Raw genomic sequence first — 20101 nt, forward strand, 5'->3', positions numbered from 1 at the left:
TGATGTGAGGCGCTCTGATGCTGGGCCACCCGGCCCCTGAGCAATCCCAACTGCTCTGTCCACATGCTTGAAGCAGACGTTTCCATTCCAGGTGTGGCTGGGTAGCATAATCAGCTTAAATATTTACAGAACAGTTAATTTCATCACTAAATGGCTGGAGGTTAAGGAGTCTGTCTGAGGTCAGCCGCCACCCTCTATGGACCCCCTTTTCTTCCCCTGTAGGTTAAGTTTGAGCAGGGCCCTGGGTGGCTCTCTGCCCAGGCCAGGGAGTGTGTGCTGGACACTGTCTTGCCACCTGTGGCCAGTCTGATATGTGTGGGGGACTGGGATTGAGACACCTGGGCCCCTCGGAGATGCGTTTGCTTGGCCACTGCCTTTCTCTTTGCACCTGCTAACCTTACCCTCACAGTGGCAGACCTCCTCACTCTAGCAGGTGAGCAAAAAAGAGGCGGGGGCAGGGGGCACAAAGGTGCGATGCTTATACTTTATTGAAGGGAGCCAGGCTGGGGACGGAGTGAAGGAAGTGTCCAGGACCCGCAGGAGCTCCAGCAGTTGGAGATCTTCAGCTTCTAAGTCCTAAGCACACGTTGGGCTCTTTAAGACTATGCCCTAAAACAGACACACACCAAAAAACCCCAAGACAATAGTGAGCGAAACTCAAAGTTAGACCAAGATGTCTGCACGCAGAAACTTCAGTGTCAGTTAAGAGGTTCAGTAGCCCTGGGAAGAGCTAAGCTTGTAAGAGTTCTGATTATTTCTCAGAAGCCTCTTAAAAAGCATAAGATGACTGAGTCTGCTCCAAAGGGCTAGAAAGGGCTCCAAAAAAATGGGGCGAGGCTGCAGCCCAGGGACTGGCGGGGCGGGGGTGGGGATCCGCTGCTAAGCGGCACAGAGGGAAGGGAGCTATGTACCATGAACTTGAGGATGTTCTCCGTGGTGTTTGAGGGTAGGGTGTCCACCAGACTCTTCAGCTGGATCATCGCATCTTTTATGTCGGCGTCTGGGACGAAAAATTCAATCGCAGCCTCGTAATTGGAGAGCGTGTCCGTGAAGAGGGTTTTGATGACATTCAGAAAGTTCAGGCAGATCCCTGCAGAAGCTGAAGCACAGAAAAGAGAGAGCATGCGTGTCCAGGCCCTTTTCCAAGCTGGCCAGCCCCCTGGCTGGACCCGCCCCAGAGGCAAGCAGGCGGGCCTGTCAGCAAGAGAGAGCAGCCCTTCCGTCGATGGGATGGTGTGGAACGTGAGATCTGGTGGTGCTCCACGCCGTTGGCTCTTTGGCACTGTGGGAAGGCTTTCCGGGGTTGCAGCCAGCTTCTCATGGCTTGCCCGAGCCCTCCTTGTACTTCCTGGGTTGGGGTGGGGCAATTTGCCATTTGTTCTTTCTGTTAGAGCTCCAGGTGGAGGATTGATAAAAGAAGCTGCTGATCTGATCTTTTATGCAACAGTGGGGGTTTGGGAAGGGGCTGCTGAGGGTTTCTGGTTGTTGTCCTGCCAGAAGCATGCCTCTTCCCTGTGGTTAGTGATGGTCTGAGCCACTTGCCCCGGGGGGTGGTGGTGGGGGGGCAGGGGGCAGAGTCAGGCTCTGGCAGGAAGAAATACTTGTCCAGGCCAAGAGCAAGCCCCTGAACTGGAAGAGGTGTGCACCATGAGCACTGGGCCCCTGGGGTGCACTCACCTGCCCACCTGCCTCTTGTGTCCACGCCTGGCCTCACTATGTTCCTTTCACCCGCAGTGCTCCCCAGGTTGTACTCCCATGCCCCAGGAACATGGGGGAGAGTCACTGCTTCCTACGCCCTGAGTCTCGGTCCCCGTCCTTGAATTCTCTGCCTCGTGTGCAAGTTCCGCTTCCCTGCCTGGACTCCAGGGACCCCCAGAATGGCCACTCCAAGTCAAACCCCCTCCGGAACTTAGAGCCCTGCTTTGCAACTTACTATGTCATCTGGCAAGTTACTTTCTCTTTGTGTGGCTCCATTTTCTCATCTGTAAAATGGGAATAATATCCCTATTTCATGGGGTTATTGTAAGGATCAAAAGGGGTTCAGAACAGTGATTGGCACACTGTCAGTGCTGAATAAATGGGGATATTATTATTGTTATTATGACATGTGTGCAAACACACAAATACACAAAGGCATCCCAGATCCACCCCTTACCATATTCCAGCCCTATCTTGCTGAGCCACCAGCTCTATGCACAGCACTGAGATCTAAGTAATATACAATTGACCTTTGAACAACACAGGATTGAACTGCATGGGGCCCCTTGTGAATTTTTTTCAATAAATGTATTGGAATTTTTTTTTTTTTGAGATTTGTGACAATTTGAAGAGATTCACAGATGAACTGAGTAGCCTAGAAAAAATGAAAAAATTCAGAAAAGGTTGGGTCTGATGGTCAGAACGCAGTATATAATACATACGACATACAAACTATGTGTTAATTAGCGGTTTATATTACCGGTAGGGCTTCTGGTCAACAGCAGGCTGTGAGTAGTTAAAAGTCAAAGGTTACAGGCAGATTTTTGGCTGTGTGGGGGGCAGTCAGCACTCCCAACCCCTGTGCAGTTCAGTACATGTCAACTGTACCTGTCAATCCAAAATGATGTTATTTCCCTTTAAAGACAAATATCTCTACACAATAGTTGTCCCCATTGCCTCTTGGTTTTGGTTTTCCAGCTCTTCTGCCACTCCCCAAGGTCATCAAACTTATCGTCATGGGTGTCCTGAAACTTTTGAAGTGAATTAATTGAAATTTGCTAAAAAACTTTTTGTTTGTTTGCTTATTAAAAGGAGTAGAAGAGGCTGATACAGAGTAAAAACCAGGTAACTCAATTACCAAAAGATCAGGGGACTTCCTCCCTCCCTCTGTCCTTCCCTCCTTCCCTCCCTCTAACCTCCCCCCTCCCCCCCCCCCGCAATTCCTTTCCTCTTAATGACAGCTGCAACTATTCAGAGACTCCTAATCCTTTTGGCAGAGGACAGAAATGTTTAGAAAACTCCACTCTGGGTTGGCAGTTTCCCAAAGGGAAGATCCCTTTCTAGAATATTCCTCTCTGCCCAGAATGGGTGACCTTGCCTTAGCTTGGATTTCTTTTGGAGACATGAGGCTCTGCAGCTCCTTCTAGCCCCTTCGGCTGCCAAAGTGGTGTGGAGACCCCAGACCTGAGGGTGGCACTGTACCATGGTCTCTTGGCATCTTGGGGGTCTCTTGGAGAGACTGGGCTCTGAGGAGCTCATCATTCCTATTCTGTTGGCCATTGAACACACACATCCATTACGGGATCTCCTCCATTCCTGCCTCCAGTCTATTCCAACACTGCAATTCTGAAGTTGTTGGCTATGGAAGATGGGATCCCTTCCAGGTTTCCTCACGGGCTCAAGGCGCTCCCCAAGTTCCCAAGATGGCCCTGTTCACAGACCCGGCTTCCTGGCTGGGACTCAGTGTTCCAGCTAAGCAGCTGCCCCCTGAGCAGAACTGGGAAGCAGAACTGGGGAGCAGGAAGGGTTCCTGAGCCTGGCTTGGGGGAGAGGGGCTCTGGGAACTCACCAGGGCTGCAGCAGAGAGCCAGGGTGGCCAGGGCGAGGATGACAGCGAGCTTCATGGTGGACAGGAGGCTGGCGAGTGAGGCGCTGGCCTGTGTCTGGATCGGGTGGTCTTGTGTGAGACATGCCCATTGGGGTGCCTTCTTAAATGCTCCAGGCTCTACCTGGAGGGGAGGAGGAGGGCAGGGCCTGGGCTCTACTGATGGGACCACACTATTTACTTGGGTATCAGCTTGATGGGAAAAGTAAATATTCTCTTTTCTCAATCCAGTTTCTTTCCTCATTGGAGCTGAGTTTACACAATGGGCACTTGGATGGGGAAACAGTGTCCTTTGTGGCTGCCACAAGGGACTCAAGTCAGAGGGTGTGGAGAGCCGGCCACTTGCGTCACTCTCATTGAACCTGAGTGCCAGGCCAGTCCAGATCAACAGAGGCAATTGCAGCGTCCACCTGGACCCCTCACCCCAGGAGAAACTCAGGCCTAAGGCCCCTCACACACGGTGCCATGCGGGCTCGGGGCTCCTGATGCTCCATCGGGCTCCTGCCATTGCCTTTCCAAAGAAGGCGACCGGAGGGTCACATGGACCGGAGCATCTCTGTGGTCCGACGCGGGGGAGACCCTGGACTGAAGCATGTTGACAGAGGAAGGTTTTCTCCAGAAAGCCCATGAGAAACCTGAGCCTCAAATCAGACTGGAGAATGTACTGGCCTGGGCTGGGTCTGTTGCCACCCCAAGCTGCTCTCAAGTCCTGCCCTCCTGGTGGTCAACTTCATGGGCACTTCCGGCCTTATCTTGCTTGACCTCTTAACGGCCTTGACCCTCTTGACTTTTTCCTTCTTGAACTGTTCTCTCTCCTGCGTTCCCATGGCCCTATTCTTCCCTGATTTCCTCCCTGACCGCCCATCCTTGTTCTTTAGATGTTTATTCTTTACTGACTGCGCTTCCCTGATGGCGGTTCCAGACTTCGGCGGTAGCCCCTTCTCACCTCCCGCTACCACATCTGTGGCTGCTCCCGTCCTCTTCCAGTACCCGCGCCTCAGGACACAGGCCTGGCCTGCTCAAAGCCAACTCCTGATCGGCCTCCTGTCCCTCGCTTGCCCTCCTGGGCCGTCCTCAGGAAGGCCAGCAGAATGATCTTTCTAAAACCAGCTGATCATGGCAATTCTTCTTGCAACCCTTTGAAAGCATCCTTTTGCCAATGGGGCAAAATTCGAGTGTGATCTACAAGGCCTTTGTCCACTTACCATTTGAGCCTCATTCCCTCACTTCCCTGCATAGTGATTCAACCTTGTCTTCATGTTTGTGGATTCGGGAACATCCCATGTGTTTCTTCATGCCTTTCTACCTTTGCACAAAGGATGCTTCATGCCCGAATACACATCTCCTGCCTTGTCTCCTTCTCCAAATCCTGTTTGTACTTCAAGATCCAATCAACTGTTCATTCATTCATTCATTCATTCTGAGCACCTACTATGTGCCAAGGATTGTGCTAGGGGTTGGGGGTTGGGGTAAATATGGAGAAGCATTGCCTGAAGCCCCTCCAGAAGAGCTTGTCACCTGGCCGTGAGGAGCATGGTCGGCAGAGAGCCTCTAGATACCTGTCACTTTGGGGTCTGCCCTGGGCACATAACACTGCCCCGCTCAAGGTCACACCCTTCCTGGGGCTGCTCCCTTCTGGCGGCCAAGCAAGGACGGCATTTCTGCACCGTGTGGAACCACTCAGGTGGGCGACACCGACTCCAGAGCTTCTGGCCCGGCCGGCTGAGATTTTGCCAGGCCCACATCGCCAGCCGGCTTTCCCTCTGCCCAAGCCTGCTGCGGCCCCTTCCCCACACAGTTACTATCCCTAATGGTGGTCTTACCCTGCAGATTCCGTCTCAGCATCGGCTTCCATGGCAGCATCGACCCACAGCAGGGAGGCAGAGATGGATGAGGCAGGCCCAGGTCCCTAACGCCGAGGAGCTTCGTGCTGGTAGTGGAGACTGGCAAGCAGGCCGTGAAGCCAGGGGTGCCGGGGGAGCTAGGGGAGCACGAAGCAGGACATGGGGTAGAAAGTAGGTGGGGGAGTCAGCGGGCAGTCACTCCGAGCAGGTGACTCCCTACTGGCCGAGGGGACACCCAGCACCCAGGCCCTCAGGTGGGAAGAACCAGGGTGTGCCCGGGGAGCACAGAGGGGCCGTTGTGCCTTCAGTGGGGAGCAGGGACCCAGATCTCGCAGGGCCTCCTGCTAAGTAAGGTCTCTACGCTCGCAGTCCTGGGAAGCTATGGAAGAGGTTTCTTTTTTTAATGCTTTAAAAAATATGTTAAAATACACATAACACAAAGTTTCCCATCTTTATCACTTTTACGTGTACAGTTGAGTGTATTAAATCCATTCATGTTGGGCGCCTGGGTGGCTCAGTTGGTTGAGCGACTGCCTTCAGCTCAGGTCATGATCCTGGAGTCCCGGGATCGAGTCCCGCATCAAGGCTCCCTGCTCAGCAGGGAGTCTGCTTCTCCCTCTGACCCTCCCCCCTCTCATGTGCTCTCTCTCTCTCTCATTCTCTCTCTCAAATAAATAAATAAAATCTTTAGAAAAAAATCCATTCACGTTGTGCAGCCGTCCCCACCCTCCCTCCCCATGGCTCTTTTCGTTTTACAAAACTGAGACTGTCTCCATTAGACACCAACCCCTTCTTCGTCCCCAGCCCCCGCAGTCTCCGTTCTACTGTCTGGCTCCATGATTTTGATTACTAAGTGCCTCCTCTCTGTGCAATCCCGCAGTCTTTGTCTTTCCGGCTGGCTCATTTCACTTAGCGTAGTGTCCTCAAGATTCATCCATGGGACGTATTGCAGAATTTCTTTCCCTTTTAAGGCCAAATAATGTTCCATTGTATGTGCAGACCACATTTTGCTTATCCACTTGTCGGACACTTGGGTTGTGTCCACCTTCTAGCTATTGCGAATAATGTTGCTATGAACGTGGGTGCACAATTGGGAAGGTTTTAATCTGGAGAGATGTGGTCTGATTTCCCTTTTGATGGGATGCCCCTGACTACTCTGCGGGTGGGGGCGGGAGGGGGAGGGGGTGACAGAGCAGCTCAGCAGAAGGGACGGTGGGCTTTGGACGAGTTGGTGGCAGTGGGGTGAGGGTTTGAGAGACACCTGGACAGGCTCAATGCTGGCTAGAACAGAGCGGGTGAAGCAGAGGGAGGTGACAGGGTGAGCTGGGCGGGTTTCTGGCTGGGACAGCTGGGCGCATGGGGGGCTATTTCCTGACAGAGAGAATTCGTCAGGTGGAATAGGGTTGGGGATGGGGACCGAGTGGAGCCTTCTCCGACCTGCAGCTCCCGTGGCTGATCTCGCACTACTATACCCCTCCATTATGAGCTCCCCATATAGTGTTTTAACTGTGCGATTCTTTTTTTTTTAAATATTTTATTTATTTATTTGACAGAGAGACAGCGAGAGAGGGAACAAAAGCAGGGGGAGTGGGAGAGGAAGAAGCAGGCTTCCCGCTGAGCAGGGAGCCTGATGCGGGGCTCGATCCCAGGACCCTGGGATCATGACCCGAGCCGAAGGCAGATGCCCAGTGACTGAGCCACCCAGTAGCCCCTAACTGTGCGATTCTTTACTTGACTCTTTCATGTCACTGTTGCTAAACCGGGAGCCATGGCATGAATCACTGCAGGAGCCCTGCTCGTCATGTGATATCCGGAGGCCACAATGAAGCTCAGAGGTGCCTAAAGACGCTAAGAGCACCAATTCCAAGCTAGCCAGCCACGAGGACTCACTGAGTAAGCTGCTGTTGTGTCCAGACAATGTAACACCAAGCAGCTGACCGATCAGGAGAGGAAGATCTTCTGAACTAAGAGGGGAATGATCTCCACGGCAGACTGCAAAGGGAAGAGAAACAACAGCAAGGCAGAACAGAGTAAAAAAATACCTGGATGAAAAAAGAGCAAAAAGGAATCCACGTAGGTAACTGCTTGTGTATGCATAAAAGCTATCTGGAAGAAGCCATGGAAGAACCATGCGGGAGGGAGACTGAGAAAGGAAGCTTTTCACTTTCAACGTTTTGGTGCCCTTGGAATTTGGAATTGTGTAAATACCCTATCGATTCGAAACATTTTTTTTTTTAAGTAGGTTCCACATCCATCGTGGAGCCCAACACAGGGTTCCAACTGATGACCCTGAGGTGAAGACCTGAGCTGAAATGAAGGGGTGAATGCTTAACTGACTAAGCCATCCAGGCGCCCCTCAAAACAGTTTTTTTTTAAAAGATTATATTTGGGGCATCTGGGTGGCTCAGTCGTTAAGCGTCTGCCTTCGGCTCAGGTCATGATCCCGGGGTCCTGGGATCGAGCCCCGCATCGGGCTCCCTGCTCAGCGGGAAGCCTGCTTCTCCCTCTTCCACTCCCCTTGCTGTGTTCCCTCTCTCACTCTCACTCTCTCTGTCAAATAAATAAATAAAATCTTTGAAAAAAAAGATTATATTTATTTATTTATTTGAGAGAAAGAGAGAGAGAGAGTGCACAATCCAGGGAGGATAGAAGGGGATGGAGAGAGAGAATCTGAAGCAGACTCCTCACTGATCGCGGAGCCTGATGCCGGACTCAATCTCACCACCTCGAGATCATGACCTGAGCTGAAGCCTAGAGTCAGAAACTTAAATGACTGAGCCACCCAAGCGCCCCTCAAAACAAATTTTTAAAGGGAGAACAGGTCTGACACCTGCCACAGCATGGATGAACCCTAGGGACATTATGCTAAGTGACGAGCCAGTCACAGAAAGACAAATGCGGTATGACCCCACTTATATGAAGACCTTAGAGGCGTCAGGTTCATAGGGACAGAGAGTCGAATGGGCTTGTCAGAGGCTGCAGGGGGAGGAGAATGGGCAGTTATCTTTGTTTCATGGGACAGTCTCAGTTTGGGGTGGTGAGAGTGTCCTGCAGGTGGATGTCCTGCAGGTGGTGAGAATGTCCTGCAGGTGTCCTGCACTCACACTGCATCACAGTGTGAATGTCCTTGCCACCACCGAACTTAGCACTGCAAAATGATTAAGATAAGAAATTTTGCTATATGCATTTTACCACAATTTAAAAAAGTAATAAAAAGGGTAGATAATAATAAAAGAAAATGTAATAAATAATAACGTAAAATAATAAAATAAAAAAGTGCAGAACGGGTTTTAGAATTGCACTGAGTTGAATCCCCGACCCATCGCTTACTAGCTGTATTATCTTGGGTCAAGTAGGTAACCCCTCTCTGCCTCGATTTCCGTGTCTGTACCGTGGGCATGATCCTATTATCTGTGGCACATTAAGAGGTGCTGGCGTGGCGAACGTGCTCTGTGAATGAACCTTGCCAACTATTGTATTTGCCCGTCTCCGCTGGGAAGACCTTTCAGTTTGGAGTTTCCTTGTCCAAGTCTACACATGAGTGACCAGAGCAGGGAAGCTCTCCTTCCATGCTCAGCCTAGCTCATCAGGATGAGCTTTTCTTTTGTTCCAACTACTGTGCTGTGTCCACCACATGCTGAGCTGCGAAGGCTCAGCTGACACCCATGTTCCTGACCTGACCCTGGGGCAAGAGGTGATAGGTGAGCTTACACGAAGAAAAAGGAGCTCTGAGGTCCACCTGTACATAAGCTGTGTCAAGAGGCTTAGAATACCCAGGAGTATCTTCATGTCCCCTGAGTTGTAGACTTGTAGAGCGAGGGTCTCTCCACGTGTTCTCCCCTGAAGCAGGGAGGGCTTCTGGACACATGGCGTGACCGCCTGGGGACACAGTGGCTGTGCAGAGAATGGCCTGATGAGTGTCATCAGGACAGTTGATCGGGTCAAGCATCTTAAAAATGCAGCCTTTGTGAAAGACTTCTGTCTGTGCCATCGAGGGCCGTCCGTGCTCTTCTCCACGGTTTGTTGGAGGGGAAACGTGCATGTCCTGTTCTTGTTCCCACCATCTCTCTCCGGAGGCTCCTTTTCTGGTTCCTCTGTTCCTCCATGTTCCTTCTTCTTTCCCCTCCCTCCCCTCCTCTGTATTCTCTCCCTGGGCACTCATCCCTGCTCATAGTTTCAGTTACTTCCTACGTTAAGACAACTCCCTAATTTTTATCTCCATCTCAGCGTTCTTAGAATTGCAGCTTTGACCATCCAATGCCCGCTAGACATCCTCACCTAAATTTTTCAAAGGCTTTCAAACTCACTTTGTACGAAGTCAAACTCATGATCTAAGACTGGTAGATTTTCCCCCAGGATTCCATATCTCAGCAAAAGACCTCACCACCCAATTGGTCACATAACCTGGAGACACGTCTTTGATGCCTCACCCTCCCTGGGGTCACCTTGACCCAGCCCCATATCCACCACCAAGGGCATGGGCTTGGACACAACTCTGAGAGTGCCCCCCTTGCTGTTCTCTGAGGGCCCTTCCAGATCTGTCAATCGACCACCCAGGTCCTTCTCTTTCTCATCCAACTCCTTCCGGGGCCGTCAGCTCTGGGCATCACAGTGGGGTCCTGAGGCTTAATTTATTTCCTTTTAGTTTATTTCCTTGGACTATAAGGCCCTATCGTTAAGCTGTAGAATTCAGCTTTGGGAATATCACAGATTCATGATAGGTTTATTTGAAGGGCTCCTTATCTAAGAGGTAAAAAGACAAAACAACAACAACAACAAAAAAACAGCCCTCTGAAAGCTGAAAATAAAAAGCTGTTCATTATCAAAAGAAAAGAAAACAAAACCCCCACAATATGAAATACCGCCTTCCTCCTGGGTCTGACTCCATGATCCCGTGATCTGCTCTCTTGAGGCCAGCCCATCTTTCAGGCTCAGTTTCAGGTGTGTGAGTCACATGCTGGACCCGCTGGGGCACCCCGAAGCCCCCCTGTGCTGCCCCTACTGGGTCAGTCCCTCTGTGAGCTGGTGGAAGGAGTGGCTGGGGCCTGCGCGTCTCCCAGCACATCACCCACAGCCTTGGACTCTGTTCTCTACATCTCACCTTCATGGTTCAAGGCCCTGGGAACAGAAGAGCTGGCTCCTGGGTCGCTGAGGAACCTGACGTCTAACATCTCTCCTGCCATTAGGAGGGTCTGCCATGGCCCTTGGACTGTCAGCCCCTGCTGTTCTCGGGGCAGTGGCCTTCGAGGTATGAGGCTGGGGGGTTGTCTCAGTTCTGGGTGGGACCTGGAGGGCCACCACCAAGTGTCTTAAGGCAGGCTCTTCCATCCTGGTCCTTGGGAGAGCCCTGCTTGGCGGTGGGGGGTGTTTTTCTCCCCTGCCAGGGAGCCTACAGAATAGCCACTTTGATTTGCTGTGTGCAGCAGTTAGATAAAAAGTGTTAGTCAAGGCTCAGAGTTTCTTAGACTCTAACACCTGCTCCTCAAATCCTTAAACCCCACACACTGTGAGCTCCAGGCCAAAACCCTCGAGCCTGCCTTAGCACAGGGGGAGGGCAGGGAGCAGCTGTTTCCAGCTACATGGGGCAGTGACCCGGTCACTGTACAAGGAAACCAGTTTGAGGGAAGACAAGCTCCTTGGTTATTAGCGCTGTAGACATGGCAGTGAATGTGCATGGTTCCTGTCAGAGCCCCACCCCCCCAGCCAGAACTGTACCCTGGGTTGGCTGTGCTTGTGTCTGTGTGAGCCCTGACCCCAGGTTTGCTGGAGCTTCAGGGGCAGGGCTGGGGGAGTGGCCAGGGAGTCTGCCTTGGAGGGTATGCCTGGTTCTGGCCCATGAGAGGAGCAGGAGAAGGAGCCTCAGCCAGAGCCTGAGGGTCCCGGGGGATCTGGAAGTCCCCCTTGGGGACTTGGACTATAAAACCTTAGGCCTGCTCGTCCTCCCCCGATATTCAGGGTGTGTGTGTGTGCACGTGGTGCCGGGTTGGTGAGTCATGGTCAATGCCCCTTGGGGAGCCTCTGCAGGCCCCATTTAAGGGTCTGGTAGCAATGGTGGGTGGGAATGCTTGGGCCAGCAGGTATGGACTGGGACCAGATGTTCAGCCCCTGGGCCCAGTGCTTGGTGTATCCTAATGAGCAGGAAGTTGGGGTGCCGCCTGTTCCGGCATTTGGCTGGCTGCAAGTCCCAGCATGGCCCAGAAAACAGGTTGGAGGTCTGGGTGGGCCATTCTGATCCTATCCATCTGGCTGGGTTGCTGAAGCGGGACTGGTCAGGCCACAGGTTCATGAGATCAGCTCGTGGGGTCAGCTCATTGGGCAAGCTGCAGAATTCAGGCTCCTTCCACCCTGGGCTTCTGGCTCTGTGCTAGCTCTGGATGCAGCCTCTGAGCAGAGCAGATTTCCCCTTGTGGGTTTGGTTTATTCTCTTCCACCTTGGCGTCTCCTCGGGCTGATCCCTGCATTGACCCAGGAGGGTCTGGCAAATTCTGGACATTCCAGCCATTTTGGCCGCCAGCCATGATGCCTAGAACCTGTGAATTTTTTAGAGTGCCCCCCCCCCCAATGATCATGTATCTACTGGCTCCAAAATAGAAAAAGAAATCCTCAAAATTGTAATTAATAAGTATTTATTTAGGTAACATCATTTCAACTAGCTTACTGCAACTCGGTTCAACTATGACCTAGCTTTATGTAGAAGCAATAAAGTTTAACTGGTATGAACAAAATGCATAATGTATTCTCAGGCTCAGAATTATTAAATTTATACAAACCCCTTCAAAAGTTTATAACCAAAATTATGCATAGTGTGAGAAGTGTGTATATTTTAATGTGTTTGATATGATGTGGGGTGGGAACATCAAAACTAGGAAGGTCTCACGTCCCGCTCTCCCAATGTTTGCAGCTGTGGGCCTTGCAGAGCACAAGCCACCATCAGAACAGGAAGAGAGGGATCAGAGCGAAGAAACGCCCCACTTTGTCTCTGGTCCCATCCTCTGATCTATCGCTAGAACGTTCCATTGGCCTAACCAACTGATATTCAGCCAGCGAGGGAGCCCCACTTTTGTAGTCCACAGGGGCAAGCTTCCTGGGGGCACAGAGCAGATCAGAGAAAGGCAGAGAACGGACAGGTAGGGTGAGGGTCAAATATAGAATAGTGGTATCATTCTAGACATATAGTTCTGGATCTTGCTTTTTTCACTTCATGTTATGTCTTGGATATCTTTTGAAACTTTGGCTCTTATAGATACACTTGACTTTTTTCAAATTACAGAATATCCCTTTGTAGGATGTCATATAATTTGAGTTCCCGGTACCTTATAGATGGATGTCTGTATTTTTCCCAGTTTTTCTGCCATTACAAGCCGCACCCGGTGCCACTTGCTCTGGGGACTTGCCCTGTAACAGAGATGCCTGGATTCAGACCTGCTGCCGCTGTCGGGTGGTGCTAACTCTCCAGGCTGAAGTCTGTCTGTTCCTGCTGCAGAGGTCGGGGCTGGGAGATTGGGAGCAGGAGGGCGCGTGTTGATGGCAATTGCTCTGATTTCCCACGGGAGCCTTGGGCATTTTCCCGGGGCCAGTTGTTCCTCAGCCCCAGACCAGGGCAGGAGTTGGCAGAGATGCTGCTGGGGCTGCTGAGAGCGTCCTCTGGGTACCCATTGCCTACCCCAGCTGGGAGTCGGACCCAGGCGCGAAGTGACCTGGTGTTAGCTGTTTCTGGAGGTTGAACCTGAGAGTTTCGGGGAGGGGTGGCGGTGAGTCAGGCGGTGACCTGTTGGGGCTCAGAGCCCTTTCTTGGCTCCCCAGCCAGGCAAGCAGATGAGCTGAAACCTGGAGGGTGGGAGGGTGGAGCAGGCCTGGGACCTGGGGCTGTTCCCCGTGGAGCCTGGCAGAGCTGGCCGGTTCTTTGCTCTGGGACAAGCCCTCTTGAGGGGTGGGGACAATGGAGTTGATGGAAGTCCCTGTTCTGTGGGTGGAAACTGTTTTCCCTCCACTTTACAGGGCAGATCTGGGGATTTGGGCTGGCTGGGGGGTTGACATAACACACAATACGATTCACTTCTTGCCCTTTCCCAGGAAGCTTGCTTAATTCTGCAGGTTCTTTGTTCGGTGGTGAGTCACCCAGGTCCTACCTTTTGTGTCTGTCCTCTCTCCCCTTCCCTGCCTTGGGCCTGTTCCCACCCACAGACGTGGCAGTTCACCACTCAGGCCCCTCTGGGTGGGTTGTACGGCCCTGCTCTCGGCCGTCCTGGGGGACATGAGCCACCTTGGTCAGCAGACATGGGTTGGTCGGCCGCGTGGCTCTGCAGGGCTGTAGCTGTCCTAGATGCACAGGGTCGGGGGCGGGGGGCGGGGAGAAGACCACCTCGAGCTCCCTCTGGCTCTTAGTCTGAGGCAAGGGGCGTCCCACCCAAGAGGAGCCCGGTGGGCCCCTGGCTCTCTGTCCCCCAGACAGCCACCTGTGATGTCCTCTCTGGGCACTACATCACTTCGGCTCCAGCGGGGTAAGGCCTGCTCTCAAGCAGAGGTGTTCACACAGTGCACTGGGGCTTCCCTTATTTATCTATCATCACCGTCTTTTTCGATCTATTTTTATTTTCAATTTTTTTTTTTTTTAATTCATGAGAGACAGAGCGAGAGAGAAAGGCAGAGGGAGAAGCAGGCTCCCAAGGAGCAGGGAGCCCGATGCGGGACTCGATCCCAGGACTCTGGGATCATGACCTGAGCCGAAGGCAGACGCTTAATGACTGAGCCACCCAGGCGCCCTTATTTTAATATTATCATTATTTTTTAAAGATTTTATTTATTTGACAGAGAGAGACACAGCGAGAGAGGGAACCCAAGCAGGGGGGAGTGGGAGAGGGAGAAGCAGGCTTCCCATGGAGCAGGGAGCCTGACGTGGGACTTGATCCCAGGACCCTGGGACCATGACCTGAGCCAAAGGCAGATGCTTAACTACTGAGCCACCCAGGTGTCCCTCTATCTATTTTTATAACTAAAATAGTTACATTTTATATTTATGTTTATATATTTTATGTAATATATATTATGCAATGCATATTTATCTCATAGACGTATATAACATATGTATTGCATATAATTCATAATATATAATATTTATATTGTAACTAGAATAACATGTAATTTATTCAGCTTTCATTCTGTTAAGGGGATGGAAACTTAGTCACGGTCATTCCCTCCCACAACCTCCCCAGGGTCATGCCTAACTTCTAGGCGCTTGTGCGGGACTGAGAGTCGGGGGGATTTGTGTCGGTGAGGGCATCCGGAGCTTGATGTCCCCCATCCCTAGCCCGTGATAGTACTGTTGTTTGTAGTGGTCTTATTGTTGTTTTTGTTTTTGTTTTATTTTTAAAGATTTTATTTATTTATTTGAGGGAGAGAGAGAGCACGAGCAGGGGGAGGGGCAGAGGGAGAAACAGACTCCCCGCTGAGCAGGGAGCCCCACTCGGGACTTGATCCCGTGACCATGGGACTCGATCCCAGGACCCTGGGATCATGACCTGAGCTGAAGGCAGACACTTAAGGGACTGAGCCACCTAGGCGCCCCTAAATCCTCTTCCTGCCTGCACCTGGAGTGGGCTGCAGCCTCTGGTTTCAGCAGGGGCCAGCAATGCTTGGTAATGCTTGCTCTTCTCAGCCAGTCCTTTTCTGGGTGGGGGCTCTGGAAGCCTGGCTCTTTACACAAAACCAGTGCCTGGAGGTCTTTCCTCTCCTCCCAAGGCCTAGGCTTTTGAACTTCAAAAGCCAGGAAAAAGACTTCCCCTTCCTCTGCCTTCCTCTGCCTCAGCCCTTCCTGGGGCCGCCTGAGTCAGGGGAAAAGTGAAAAGAGGAAAGGAAAATAAGAAGAAAACTAACATAGGTGAATGTTTCAGGAACTCTCCACTGAGGATCGCTGGCTTGAGCCTTGGGGCCTTGGGGTGGCCCAGGGCTGCCGCATCCCTGCCCTGGTGGTGAGCCCCCGGGTGAGGTCCTGGCTGCCTCTTCAGCCCAAGGCAGGCTGCCGAGGCCCCCGACTCAGAGGTTCCAGGTGGTTCTCCGCAGCTGCCTCTGGCTTGTGCTTGCCTCCGTGATCTGGAAGGGACACAGGGAACATCTGCTCCGCCTTCGATGTTCTGGAGAAGGTGGTCTCCGGACAGGAGAGATGCTGTTAAGTTAGGAGAGGCTGCCAAAGTGAGGGGCAGAGACGGCACTTGAACCCGGGCCCTGTGATGCTCTGCCAGGGGGTGGGGCGGGGGGTGCCCTGCTGTGCCGAACCAGAGAGCAGAGTTTGGCCCCGGCGGTTTATTGCTCCAGTCGTAAATGCACCCAGGCTCCTACGGGCAAACACGGGTCTATGCGTTTATGTTCTGAATCTCACGGACCCTCGGGGCCTGTAAAAACGCTGAAAAACAAGCTTGGCTGGCTGTAATTGACTTTCCTCTAAAATCACTGGTGGGTCTTTTCCAGGTAGATCCAGAATGCCAGGAAATATAACTAGAGAGCACACATCCCTCGGTCCCGGAGGCTGGAGTCGGAGAGGTGCAGGTTGGGCAAGGGGACAGTTGTGAGCGGCCTGCCCCATTCTCCCCAGAGCAGCCAGAGTGACCTTTTAAAAATGTCAATCAGAGATCTTGTCACTTCTCTGTGTAAACCCCTCTTGGTTTCACACAACACTTAGAACGAAATCCCAAATCTCCCCTGGACCACACGACCCAGAGTGATGGTCCCCACGTGTCCCTCCTGTTCCAGCTTGGGTCACTCCCCGTCCCTGTGACTCAGCCCCTGGTGGCACCCTGACCTTCTTATCCCTAGGGCACGTGGGAACCCTCGCTGCCGGACCTTTGCTCTGGCGTTTCCTCTGCCAGGACACTCCACCCAGATTATTTCTTGATCACACCTTCTCATTGTCAGAGGTGTCAACCCACACAGCTCTTCTGCAGATGAGCCTTCCTGATCACCTGTGCCTCCCCCCCGTCACTCTGGGTCCCGGCATCTAGTTTTCTTTCCTTCTGAGCCGTCACCACCATCTGTGGGCTTGTGTTTATTATCTGTCTCTCCCTAGAACGTAGGCTCCATGCTCAGCGGTGATTCTCTGGGGCCCAGCACATAGTAGGTGCTTTTTAAGTATTTGGTGGCTGAATGAACGGGACTCTGAGCCTTTCACCCTGCAGCCCCAAGTCCAGGTGTTCTGCGAGCACTGGTGGGGAGGATGTGTGTAGCACATGGAGGCCGGCACATCCTAAACCCGAAAATATTCACTGTTTTCTGTGACAATTTTTGCACCCCAGGCCCACCCAGAAGCCTAGCCTCAGTAACTTCTCCTGTTCCTGGAATGCGCTCAGCTGTCTTCCCCCATCTCCGTGTGCTGGAATCTCTCCGCTTACAATCCCGCTAGCTGTACTCCTTGCTTCCCTTCAAGACCAGGCGAAGGGCGACCTCCCGCTGTCTCCCCTCGCCCCTTCGGGGAGAATAGGTCCCTTCTGCAGGCAGCGTGAGCTCAGTTCTCTCTCTCTCTCACCAGGTAGGTGCTAATCTGGTCCCCATTTCACAGATGGGGACACTGAGGCTCAGAGAGTCGCCCTCAGTCCCCTAGGCAGCCAGTGGAGGGAGCTAGGATCTCCACCCAGGGAGGTTGACCCCAACCTGATCTACACCCCCTCTGCTGACACCGGCCCAGCGGCCTCTCCCCTTGCTTGCCGGGCTGGTGTCTGTCATCTGCCTGCAGGGACCCGAGACCTCACGGACCGTCCTCACCTCCAGGCTCTGCATCCTCCTTGCTGTTCCTGGACCCTCAGCACACTGTGAGTCTCTACAACGTTGCTGGTGGGATCGAACCTAATTCTGGCCCTTCTTACCCCACCCCAAGCACCTGCTCTTTTGGCCTCTTTCCTGGGGCGGAGGTGGAGGAGGCACCATGATTTTCTTCATCTTTTATTATATACGTGGATTATTTATGTACAATCGACTTACAACATTATATTCAGATGTACAACATAATGATTCGATATTTGTATCTATTGTGACATGACACGTCCCACCCCTCCCCCAAGAAGTCTAGGTAACGTCTGTCACGGCACAGAGTTAAAACATTTTTTTCTTGTGATGAGAACTTTTAAGATCCACTCTCTCAGTGACTTTCAAATGTGCAATCCAGTGTTATTAACTGTATTAGCATGCTGTATACAACTTCCCCATGATTTACTGATGTTATAACTCAAAGTTTGTACCTTTGGGTCCCTTCATGCATTCCACCCACCCCTGATCCCCACCACTCATCTGTTTGCTCTATTTATGAACTGCTTTTTTTTTTAAAGAGTCTGCTTTTTTAGATCCCCCCTTTTTTAAAAAGATGTAAGTGAGATCCTACAGTATTTGCCTTTCTCTGCCTGACTTATTTCACTCAGCATAACGCCCTCAAGGTCCATCCACATTGACATAGATGGCAGGATCTCATACTTTTCTTTGGCTGAGTAATATTCCAGCGTGTCTATAAATCCTTCTCTATCCACTTGGCCAGTTATTTCCATACTGTGAATAATGCTGCAGTGACCACGGAGTCCGGCTATCTCTTCGAGTTAATGTTTTCAGTTTCTTCAAATATACCCAGAAATGGGATTGCTGGACCATATATGGCAATTCTATTTTTAAGTTTTTTTGAGGAACCTCCATGCTGTTTTCCACAGTTACATTCGTTGAATGAATGTGAAAGATCCCTCTGACTGGACTCCTGAGCTTGGGCTTGTTCAGATGGATGCCACCCCACACTCACACCCTCGCTTGGCCTGAGCCCGGCTCTGCCCTGGGCCCCACAGGCCTGGTATCATTGAGGTGGGAGAGGCGGCTAGAGGGTTGGCCCCCAGTGGGGAATCCTGGGCTGCTGAGTGGGAGCGCCCTAGACTCCCGGTGCTGCCTGTCCCCCTCCTCAGTGAATCACCACTCCCGCCCGGCCTCCGCCCTGCCCCACTCCCATCTGGAGGCCTCAACCTCCCCTGGAGCCTCTGCCAAGAGGGCCTTCACCGTGACTAGGAGGTGATCCCTCTCCCCCAACAGCAAGGGGACCCTGAACCCCGGGGGACCTGATAATGGGGTCTGGGGCCGTCCCGGTGGGCCCAGCCTCCGGCTGTGGGTGGGAAGGGGGTTGTGAGCGGGGCTGAGACACAGGTGTAGCCCAGCTGTCCTCAGGTGGTTACTGGTTGCTAGCTGGGGAAGTCACATCTCTGCAAGCCTTTCCTGTCTGAAAAACGAGAGTCGCACCTGGTGGCTAGGTTGTCAGGGCTCGAGGGGGTTAGTGGCAACACGGTTGGCCTTGGCCACTTCTTGTTCTGAGCCCTGCGGTCTGGCCCCAGCTCTGGCAAGAGGCTCTCCTCAGTGAGGTCTTTCTGCCAGGAGCTGAGCTCACGGGGCGGGGTGGGCCTCAGGGGCCACTTATCAGTTGTTCTCTCTTTCCTGGGAGCTGGCCCAGAGACCAGCGGGAGGGCGTCTGCTTTTCATCGGCTGCCTCTAATTCCTTTGGCATCTCAGCTTGTCAGGAGGAGGGAGACGCACTTAACCGGTTGTGGCCCGGCTTGGTGCTGAGGAAAGAGCACTGGGCTTGGAATCCAGCAGCAGGCTTTGAAGGCTGACTGGCCACTTACTGGTTGTGAGACCCGCGTAGGGCACCCATTGCCTCTGAGCATCGAGGGGCCCCACTGGAACACGGGAGTAATTATTTCTGCTCTGCCTACCCCCCCCAAAGCAGAAATCCACGTGGAAGTGCTTGGTAAGCCATGTAAAATATGAAATGGGGGCCCCTCTTTGTGTCGGCATTGCCGTGGAGGGGTGGGGGGTCCTCTGCCCAGGGACTTCGCCCCACACAGGAACAGACTGGCCCGCAGGCCCAGTGCCTGGCCCCTTGTCCGGAACGGTCAAAGCCAACTTTTGGGTCCGTGGAGCAGAAGCCCATTTCAGAAGGTGCCGGCTGGTGACCCTGAAGAGTGGCAGGGGCTCAGAAAAGGAAGAGTTCACTCCGCTTGGTGTGGCTTGGGAGCAAAATAGCAGAATAGCAGTAGCTAGCCGTGCTGAGAGCTTACTACATGCCAGGCCCACGGCTAAGAACTGTCCACGTATTAAGTAGTTGACAACAGCCCTCTGAGGGAGGTTACTGTTATCTCCCCTTTAAAACATGTTTTTAAGGGTGGAAAGGCATTTCGGGAGAAGGAGTAAGATGTGGAGAGGCCTGGGGAGCCTCTCCCATCCTGGGGGCAGTGGGCCGCCCTGCCTGCAGCCAGGAGGCCTTGGCCTGGTTGGGCCTTGGCAGCCAGCCACGGGCTGGAGGTTTGAGAGAGTCAGCCCAGGAACTGTTGGAGGCTCTTGTGTGACCTAATCCTTGAGGGTGGGTGGGATGGGGTTCCTGGGAGGAGGGCAGGGGCCTTGATGGGCTGACTTCGGGGCTGCAGAGTCCACAGAACAAGGAGAGGGGTTCCTCATTCCTCTGTCTTCATTCTGGCCCAGCTGCCACCCAGGGAGCCCCCATGGGGAGCCTTGACTTTGAGACGGGCTCCGAAGCTGGGCTGTGCGTGGCCCGGGGGCTGGGGCTCTCAGAGCCCTGGGAGGCTAGGCTTGTAGCCAAGTGGCTTGAAGGGGGTCCTCCATGTGCCAGCCTGCACCCCATCGTGGGGCTGACCCCAGGAAGGCAGGA

At 52.7% G+C, this 20101-nt stretch overlaps 1 protein-coding gene across 1 annotated transcript; it reads right to left on the bottom strand.

The window, feature by feature from the left end:
- Nucleotides 1-470: 470 nt before the first annotated feature.
- On the bottom strand, nucleotides 471-3778 carry SCGB1A1 (secretoglobin family 1A member 1). The gene is made up of 3 exons (XM_031024813.2): nucleotides 3548-3778; nucleotides 912-1099; nucleotides 471-609 (listed from the first exon to the last, which is right to left on the bottom strand). The coding sequence occupies exons 1-3, from the start codon at nucleotides 3600-3602 to the stop codon at nucleotides 577-579; spliced, it is 276 nt and encodes a 91-aa protein (XP_030880673.1). The 5' UTR covers nucleotides 3603-3778; the 3' UTR covers nucleotides 471-576.
- Nucleotides 3779-20101: the final 16323 nt, after the last annotated feature.

This window comes from Leptonychotes weddellii, chromosome 11 (genome assembly GCF_054177405.1).
Source record: "Leptonychotes weddellii isolate Sample4059 chromosome 11, ASM5417740v2, whole genome shotgun sequence".
NCBI classification, from domain to species: Eukaryota; Metazoa; Chordata; class Mammalia; order Carnivora; family Phocidae; genus Leptonychotes; species Leptonychotes weddellii.